The sequence below is a fragment of the Haemaphysalis longicornis genome, unplaced genomic scaffold (genome assembly GCF_048455015.1).
Source record: "Haemaphysalis longicornis isolate Haplotype H1 unplaced genomic scaffold, Haemaphysalis longicornis Haplotype H1 scaffold_12, whole genome shotgun sequence".
NCBI classification, from domain to species: Eukaryota; Metazoa; Arthropoda; class Arachnida; order Ixodida; family Ixodidae; genus Haemaphysalis; species Haemaphysalis longicornis.
In genome coordinates, this window is record NW_027526225.1 from 109,410,337 (window position 1) to 109,420,381 (window position 10,045).

The 10,045-nt window shown below is 48.0% G+C and overlaps 1 protein-coding gene across 1 annotated transcript; it reads right to left on the bottom strand.

Annotated features, from left to right (window-relative positions):
- Positions 1-5,460: 5,460 nt before the first annotated feature.
- LOC144161775 (beta-galactosidase-like) lies at positions 5,461-9,154 on the bottom strand. The gene is made up of 2 exons (XM_077692376.1): positions 7,491-9,154; positions 5,461-6,273 (listed from the first exon to the last, which is right to left on the bottom strand). The coding sequence occupies exons 1-2, from the start codon at positions 9,033-9,035 to the stop codon at positions 5,848-5,850; spliced, it is 1,971 nt and encodes a 656-aa protein (XP_077548502.1). The 5' UTR covers positions 9,036-9,154; the 3' UTR covers positions 5,461-5,847.
- Between the last annotated feature and the right edge of the window lie 891 nt (positions 9,155-10,045).

Consider the following 10,045-nt stretch of genomic DNA (forward strand, 5'->3'; position numbering starts at 1 on the left):
CTGTTCATTTTCGGTTTTCGTTTCTCAGGACTAAGATAGGATGCAAATGAGCCGTGGGACGAGAACGACTTCCCTGTGTATACTCGGGGAATTGGAAATAGAAGTGGAGGACCGGCCGCAAGCAGAAGGCCACCGTGATGTGCAAGCTTTCCAGCCTGTACTTGTCCCCCGTTTTCCCACACATCCGTTTACTTTACATTGAAGTAGAACGGTGAGGTTTTTTCCTTAACCCTACTTATCAGAACAGCGTGAATCAGTTGTCACCTCTGCGCGGCTGACTAATCACGCAGGCCTTCTTTTTAGGGGGAATTTTGTAACGATCTTGGAAGAAGCTACGAAGGAAAATGAAAAAAAAAAAGAAATAACTACATGTCTATGTTTCACAGGCTCTATATTTTTATACGGGTGAATTGAGGTCGTATTGGTATCGGTGCGGTCGCTCCTTTCGTGTGACGCATCTTGGTTTTTCGCGAATATTAGAATTTTAGGCGTGAAGCCCTTTAGGGGCTATAGCTGTCCGCGTCTCCTGTCGTCGTCGTCTCATGTAGTCACGGTACCCAAACACCGGGACACTCGTTTTCCGACGCCCCGCGCTAGAACACTTCGTGCTTCAAAGACATGGGCCCTTTACAGCAAAGCTGTATACCTCAACCCCCCCCCCCCCCAATGGTTTCATCTACGTGGGCAAAAACGCCAAGGCGCCAAGTGTGCACTCATACACTGCTTGCTTCGCCCCTCCCCAAGTTTCACGTTAGGGTGGATTGCCCTGGATTTTTTACATACTTTAAATTGTTATTAGGCCAATTATCCATTTTTTTTTGTTTTTTTTCACTAGTATAATGCTATTAGGCTACACCACTTACAGGAAGCGTCTGTGAACTCGTACTTGCAAGTTCGGCTCGATCTACCTGCGCTTTCGGCCCACAGTCCAAGCCTGCCTTCTGAGCGCAGGGTGCCGTTTCACATGACGTCGACGCGACAGAAAATGGGTGTACTGCTCTTTTACCGAAGCTATGTAAGCACTGCCGTTGCCCCCTTTCCCCACTTCTGTTGCCGCTGCACCCGATTTCTAGTTTTGGCGAACGCGCGCTTCTAGCTGTAACTGTCTTAGTTTTTGGTTGGCCGTGATGGCGTCTCTCCGCGGACGCTTGATGAGCACGGCTGAGAGCGGAAACTTCCAACATCTGGGCTAAAAAGAAGATACCTCCTCCCATTTCCTCGAAAGTGGTTCTTGTGGGAAAGCCTGAAGTAAGGCGACTAAACGACGACCACCACTTCCACTATCATCATCATCCTCATCCCAATCGTCATCCGGAGTGTATCGACCCGTAGACTGGTGTCGTGAATGAATTACCCATAGTTGGGGAAAGTGCAATGTAATGGGGTGGTTCAGTACTTGCCGCGTGGCAAGCCCATCTGACGTTTAAGTATTCTTTGTCGAATACCCCACACAACCATGTAACGCCCTGCATTTACACAACAGTGCATAATTCCCGAAGTTTACACATTTTTTCCGCCACATCAATCTAAAGGAAGATTATTGCCGGACGGAAAATTTTGAGCACACATACAAAGAATTCCTTCTGTCTTTAAATGCTAAGCCAAACAAAAGCTGCGAGTTCTTTTTTACAAAGTCAAAGTCAGAACGTATGCATTTCGCGTGCATAAGGCAGCTTTTGGAAGGAAGGAAGGAAGGAAGGAAGGAAGGAAGGAAGGAAGGAAGGAAGGAAGGAAGGAAGGAAGGAAGGAAGGATGTAGAAGAAAGGCAGCAAAGTTAACCTGGCTAGAGCCTAGTTTGCTATAGGCGATATTCAAACGCTGGTTGTACCTCGCGATAGATAATGGCTCATATATAGTGAAAAACTAAACGTCCTATTTCAGGTTCCTTACGTCACAAGTGCTAGAGCACATTACCAGCGTTTCCTTCTCCTCAGAGGCTCCATAAATCAAGAACGACTCCCCGGATGAGAACGTGCGAAAATTCAGAACACCTTCAGTTACTCGTATCTACCTCTGTCCGCTCTCAGCGGTGCTCATCAAGCGTCCGCGGAGTGGCGTCATCGCCGCCAACAGGAAACTAAGACAGCTGCAGCGACAAGTGCGTGCGCTAAAACTCGGGCACAGCGGCAACAGAAGTGTGGAAAGGGGGCAACGGCCGTGTTTACATACCTGCGGTATAAGCGCAGCAAACCGAGATTCCGTCGCGTCGTCGTCATGTAAAATGGCAAACAGCGCACAGAAGGCAGGCTTCGACTGTGGGCCGATAGCGCAGGTAGATCGAAGCAAAGTTACAAGTGCGAGTCCACAGACGCTTCAGGTAAGTGTAGCCCCTGAACAAAGCCAAGTCGTTCTTGTGTACGTTTCACGTCGCACGCTCGCGCAAGGAGAAAAAAAACTGTGGTTGATTCGTCTGTCATAGGAATCGGTAAAACACGAAAGGGAAATGTGCAGAAAAATCTGCAGCTGGGCATGATTGGCGGGTCAGCGGCTGTCTTGCGGGTGTGCTTGGCGAGCGACGTCCTGCTGACGGGTCGCTTCTGCAAAGGTGTGCTGGCTTCATTTCCGTGACGAACATGACGTCAGTGAAATCTTGGTGTATTCCGGTATTAAACTTTCGTGTTAAAATATAAAACCCGAAAACGAACAACCCTAAGTATTACCTAATCTTACGTACTAAAGGTTGCTTCCCCGCAAGAATACCTTGTGTGCAGGGGTGCACCCTTTACAGGCCGCTTGCTTCGTTGTACTGGCGTCACTTCCGTGACGGATATGACGTCAGCGAAGTCTTCTTGTATCAGGGAATAAAACACTTTCGTGTCAATAAACAAGCAAAAAAGTAGAGAAACGAACGTAAAACATTCCTCCCACATTGTTCGCATATATCCCCACCTTTTCGAAAGTCGCAGATCACCGCCGCACGACTCTCCAAACGTCCATTTCGAAACAACACCCACGCGGGCCCACCCAAAAGACTTGCGCGTGCCGCACACGAAACGGGACACTCGCGCGCATTGACGCAACTGCGCGGGACCAGCAACGATTCCACAAACATCCGCTCTCAGCTTACTTTCATGCAACGCTGGGAACATTACGCATCCCATTTTCGAGTGACACCGCCTACACAATAAATCCAGCTAGCTTCTTTTAAGCTTTTTATTTTGCCTGAAATTAACAGTTGCTCCAAACAATTGTACAGTGTATTTTTAGTTGCGGTGGCCAGACGGGAATCGACACTCCCGAAGCCGATTATTTATTTCCGATGCAGATGCAAGGCTTCTCTATTGGGAGGTGTTGCTTGCATCCTGTTTGATGGGGAGAATGAAGATATACCTTCAAAATCGCCGTGTCCAAATCTTTGCTTGCGCAATGATGCAGGCAACGTTCGTTAGGCCTATCACGGCCCCGCCTGACGGCGACATCAGAGGAGCTTCTACGTTGCAAAGCATGGAGCCTGAACTTGCTTCGTGACGCATGGAATCGCGAGTTCCCAACAATCCCCACATTCCTGCGCGGTGCACTGAATTCCGGGTGGCGCGGGGAATACGCAAGCAGCGAGGGCATGCTCGCGAGACAGTCGCTCCGGGGTCCCGGCTCGCCTTACAAACGACACGCGGCCGTCTCGCGTTACACGAGCAGAGGAAGCTAGAGGGTCTTCTACGCTGCCTTCGTGTCCCCGTTGTTGCCCCCTCGGAACTCGCTCTTCGCGAAATTTGCATGTTATCGGGCTGGGTAATCGGAGACGACGACGGCCGGAGAAGCCATCGCCGTTTCGTCGGTTCGGATTCGCCCACGAATGCAGAAACGTGTTCCGTTTACGTACGTCGCTTGCGCCGACTGCGCCTCGTCGCATTGTGTCATAAGAGACGCCGACAGAGGTATAGCAGCAGCTCGCCGGAGAGGTCAACGTATCGTAATACCGGGAGTGACATTTTCTTCTTCGTTTTTTCCCAGTTGGGCTCACAGGTGGATTCGAAATGCTTTCCACGTGTCTTTAATGTTGGAAAGCTTGCATTCGAAACACCGCCCAAGAAAATGCGTAGGCGACAACCAACGGCACGGTGTTGCCTTCCAAATGTTCCCCATTGCATAACGGCCATACGTAATGAAACGCCTGCTCAGCTAAAGAATAAGATTTATTTATTTATTTATTTATTTATTTATTTATTTATTTATTTATTTATTTATTTTTGTGATTGATTGATTGATTGATTGATTGATTGATTGATTGATTGATTGATTGATTGATTGATTGATTGATTGATTGATTGATTGATTGATTGATTGATTGATTGATTGATTGATTGATTGATTGATTTGGTTCAAAGCGCAGAATAGGAACCTGGGCTATGAGACACTCCGTAGTGGAGGGCTCCGGAGTAATTTTGACCACCTGGGGTTCTCTAACGTGCGCCGAAATTTCGACGCACAGGCGTTTTAGCTTTCCGCCCTCGTCAGAAACAGAAGCAGCCACCGCGGCCGGGATAAAACCCGCGACCTTGGGCTCAGCACTAAACCAAAAAGTAGCTCGTATGTGTACAGGTGAAGCTTTATAAATGATGATGCGTGTAAACAAGCGGACAATTATTCTTCATATTACTGAGCACAGCCCGAAATCCGCCTTTGTACGGAAGTGTCAGTCACCAAATAAACAAGCCGCTGCATCACCTGGTAGGTATTACTCAAAATTAAAGCCGATAGTACATAAGGTAGCATTGGGGAACTAGCGTTCACACCGTTTTCATCATGAACGTTTCATGGGGTGAAACTGTTCATCAATGGTGTAACACCAGCCCATGCAATGATTTTGTTCGAGACCCGGCCACGCTTTTTTTTTTTTTTTTTTTGCACGTGAGGCGAGCTTTTCATGAAGAATTGAAACTACTCTGCACAAATATATTCGAAATTTGGAGTATGTGCCGACGAGGTCGAGATTATGGAGGGCAGAATACCCGCTCCGGTGGCTCAGTGGCTAAGGCGTTGTGCTGCTGTGCCCAAGCAAATCCTGGCCTCGGTGGCGGCTTTTCTCAGGCAGGTGAAAAGCGAAAACGCCCGCGTGTTCGATATTTAGGCGCCCGTTTGAGAACACCATGTAATGGAAATTAACCGAGAGCCCTCCACTACGTCGCGCCTCATAGCCTGTGTTGTTTCGGCGCGTTAAATTCTATAAAGAAATCAATTAGCTAAAGGCACAGTAAATCAGTATGCTTAATTGCAAGGATTGTGGTAATCTGTGCCTCTGACCAAACGGACATACGCATTTGCATGGATGAGGTTGATGTGTGGCCAAGTATTGTATGCACTTCTGCGAATGCATGTACAGTGCTAAATACCAAGGAAGGGAGTAGGCAAGCGCTTGGGGAAGCAGCTAAAAAAATAAACACTAATTTATTAGACACCATTTAAATAAATCAGCTGCTAAAACCAATAATACTTTCCAAAAAGCGCAAATTCGCAGCAGGTTTGTGTGTTCTAGCAAGTGCACCGACTTGCGATAGGAGAGGATAATGGCTAATCGAAAAATATTTAATACGAATAAATCAATAAATGCGTTAAATAAAACATACTTCACCTTAAGTTACAATGTACGGCACTCCTCCCCTTAAAGTCCTTCCTCGAACTTCTCTCTTGCGTTTGGTTTTCGGTGTCCCGTACAAATGCCGCATGTTTTAATCAATTTCTATAACACACAATTTGTACCTGACGAGACCTTTTTCGCACTTTTAATCAATGCTTCAAATAAACACTGCCCTCTCCTCGGCAATAACTGATCGTCGGTAGGGGATGAGGAGCCTTTGTCGTCAGGCAAGTTATTCGAAGCTGTTCTGCAACTGCACCGAAAACGTAGCTTCAAGAGTCGGAAAAATTCGCCGGCGAGTCGAGCAACGGCTGGTCCACAAGCTTCACCGTCCGGTCACCGGGCACTTGATCGACCTCGAACAGCATGATCCTATTCTCCTCGGGGTGCCTCCTGAGGAAGGGAGCCGGAAGATAAAGCCTTATCTGCGGCCCCACCATCGGCCAGTATCGTCCCAGGTTGATGCCGTTCACGTAGGCCACGCCTTTTCCCCATCCCGTCGGGTCCAGGAAGGTGTCCAGAGGCTGCTGCTCGGGGGACAGTTTAAAATTCCCGCCAAAGAATCCCGGAAGCTTTCCGTCACCTTCTTTCCGGAGAATGTGCAGGATCTCTGATACGTCCTGATTGCGGGTCAGCGGAACCACGTCCATTGTCCAACCAGTTATTAGCTGAGAGTTCAGGGTCACATTCTTGATTCCCTTCCCGGTTGCGGTGAAAGAGAGAAAGATATATGTACATGAAAAGTTAATTTCTGAGGCGGCAAAGCACATAGTGGCTGTCATTCTTACGGGTTATTCGAAGCGCGGAGGGTGAAAAAATGAACGACGTTAAAATAACAAAGAAAACATGTAATGACCGCTAAAGGGCTTTACTGCTCTTTGGAGGTCACAATTATTAGAGGTCATTAGAGCTCTTTGGGTCATTATTAGAGGTCATTAGATGTCTTTATTACCGCGGATCTGGTTACTGGTCGTGTGCAGCTCTGCATTCTTCCTCTGCTCTCTACCATTCCTGCCCTGGCTGCCAGGAGGTGGCTGGCAGTATTAAATACAAAAATAAACAAAGAAGTACAATAAAACGGAGTTGCGAGTAAAAGCTGCGTGCAATAACGGTCAAGTAATACCTTACACGTTAATAATTACAAACTACATCATGAAATTTCAGAAAGGCGCCAGAAAAGTGTAGTTGCATGACCTTAACCTCTAATCGTATTTGTATGATGAAAGCTGTTATTTGTCGTTTGTATTTAACTTACGCTTCCCTACGTTGCCCGGCCTTCCCAACTGTGTACGCCGTGCACGAACTTGCGTGAGCAAAACACAATCTCCAGACAACCTCGCCAAAAGCATGCCTTAATTTGAAGGAATTGTTGCCTGCATTTTATTCTCTCCCCCCATGCTTCCTTTCACTTTCACGCGACTTGGGAGTCAATTAAACAAGTGCAATCTACGCTGATTGTATAAAAATGACATCGGAGACGGTTAATACAAAAGTCTTATTACCCGTTTAAAGCTCCTTGGTCTTCGTTATTTTGTGATTTCACTAAAAATACGGATCATAATCACCGCGATACCTCATTACCATATGTAGAGGGACGTATGTGCAGGGCGTAACAATGAATATATAGTTGCATCTAGGCAACTCCAGACATCCATCGTCGTGTCTCCCAACTTCGGACCTATGGCGAGCAAATTATCCCTGACGTGTAGCAGTATATATGCGACCGTGGGATCACTCAGCAGCTTTCAGCAGGGATCATGATTGTGTTTGACAAATCAAGCTTGATCGAGACGAAATTAGCTGGCCAGATCAACAACGTCTGCTTCGTATGCACGCACGCTGCCCAACTATTAAAGAATGCTCAGTGCAACGCACTAGTGCTGAAGACCTAAAGTGCCTCAAGGCGCGTGTATACTTGATACGCACAAAATGAGTTTACAGCGACTTCTTCAAGACTGAAGTGCTCACGTACCTTGCGGTCGTGGTTCCTGTTTCCGACTTCGTCCCTCCCCATATTCTCAACTAGGATGACTAGTTTGTCCCCCTTTTTCACGGAGATCTCAGCTGAAGTCTTCGTCTTCTCAGTGAGCGGTATAAAGCTATAGAAGACGTGCACCGTGTTTTGCACGAACACGTGCGCTCGATCGCGTAGTCCGTGCAATTCCAACTTCCCTTTGCCGCCCGACGTGTCTATGTTCACCTGCGCCCAGTACAAGACGAACCCGTAGTCCTGCCCCAACTCTTCGAAAGTCATCGGGAGTGTAGCCTCCTTGTGGTTGAGCCAATTTTTCTTGCGAAAGTAGTTCAACACTTCATCAAGGCTTAAATATTGATTAAGTTTGACGGGCCCAAAGTTTAGTTTATTCGCTTGAGCGGGAAGGTCTCCTCTGGGGAGCGGAAGGAAGTCCTTGATCACTTCCCTGAACTTGTGGTACATTGGTCGGAGCGAGCCGTCTTCAGCAATAGGAGCCCCGTAGTCGTAGCTGGTCACCAGAGGGCTGTCCATACAGATACCCGCTTTAAAACCGAAGCTGGTGCCACCGTGAAACATGTATATGGTTACCGACGCGCCCATCTTAAGTATCTCCCTGAACCGGTCAACGAGTTTCAGATCACTCTTATTGTTGTGATCCCAGGCCCACTGGTCCATCCAACCGGTATAGTACTCGGCCACAAAATGGGGAGAGGGCCGAACCTGAGCCCAGTCCACGACGGCGAACATTTTCTTAGGGTCCTGCGTATAGTCGAAGTTCCCAGCCACCAGAATGTCGCGTACGTAGTCGCACGAGAAGTACGCCTCATCGGGGAAGTCGTTGCGGAAGTAGACGACGTCCTTTCCCAAGACGCGTTCCAAACGAGTCAGCACAAAGTTCATGTAGTTGGGGTCGCACTGCTTGTAGTGCCCGAACTCGTTCTCCACCTGCACGGCGAAAATGGGGCCGCCGTTCTTGTAGAGGTAGGGCACAAGCATGGGAAGAAGCTTCGCGTACCACCGTTCCATGAGCCTGCGGTAGTTGTCGTCCATGCTCCGGTACATCATCCCGGGATGTTCCTTGAGCAGCCAGTACGGGAAGCCGCCGTTGTCTCTCTCCGCGCATATGTACGGTCCTGGCCGAACAATAGCGAGAAGGCCTTCGTTCTGGACCTCGTTCAGGAAGGCGACCAAGTCGTACATTTCCGCGAAGTTGTACTCGAGAGGCTGCGGTTCGTGGCTGCTCCACTCGACATAGAAGTCGACCGCGTTGAGGCCCGCCATGCGCAGCTTGTGGAGCCGGTCCTTCCAGTAAGCTCGCGGCACCCGGAAGTAGTGCATGGCGCCTGCCACGAATTGAAATGGCTCGCCATCTTTCAGGAACCGCTTGTTCGCGTGGTCCACGATGATGGATCGCTTTTCGCCGCAAGAGCGCAGCACCAAACTGAACGTGCAAAGGACCGCTGCGAGAATCCAGAATTGAGCCATGCTTTGCCGCACCGAATGACGTGGGTCATATTCTCGCACCTGCTTCAGGCATTCAGCGCAGAAACTTACATGAATTGTAAACTAACAAGAGCTTTCACGACTTCCGTAGATGCCGCGTCATTTCGTCGAAGTGCTTTTTTTATGAAAACAGGAAAGAGAAAAAAGAATATTTGGCAGGAAGCCTTTCGAGGCTTCAATGGGCCCTGATGAGATATGACGTGCTTACACAGTGTTTCTTTGTTGTGGCTTCGTGTGACTGGAGAACAAGTACAAACAAACGGACAAGGTACGTCTACACACCTACTGAAGGCTGCCCTTATATCAATATCACTACTGGCATGGTACCGGAAAAACCCGATACAAAGCAGCTGCAGGCGAATGAGCGCACGCTACCTTGTACAATAAAGCAACATTTACGCTAAGGTTCCCTGGTTTTGATCGTATAAAATGAAAAGGAGCTCGTTTTGACGCCATTCATGCGAAAGTATGAAGAAAAAAATCTGTGAAACATACTCGACTCGGCGCACAAAAACCCGTGCTAATTTTTAACGACGACTCTTTCTTGGGCTACTTACGCAGAAATTTTGGTCTGTCTGTCTGTGACTGTCTCGATTCAGCCACCAGGTCAAAGTGAAACAGAAGCTGCGCAATAATCTTGTTTACCCACAGCCAAATCTAAACGTCCAAGTCCGGTTTCAATGTTCATACTTGTCAACATAGTTGAACAAGAACAAAACACTACGCAAATATAAGGCAGAAAATCGATACGTGAGTGATGTTGGCAGTGTTCCTTTATTTAAAATTCACGGATGCTTGGGTTTTGAGATAGCAAATACATCAACTGCAGAAAACCGTCGCCTGCTGTTGCCCGCGCGACCTGGCGCCATTTTCAAAAACCAAACAGCAACAGCAACGACAGGTCCCACTAGATAAGTTGCACGTTCCGCTTAGAACGCTCGTGGAGTAGGGAAACGTGGTTCCCTAAACGTTTAGAAGGGTGCCTCGATTCA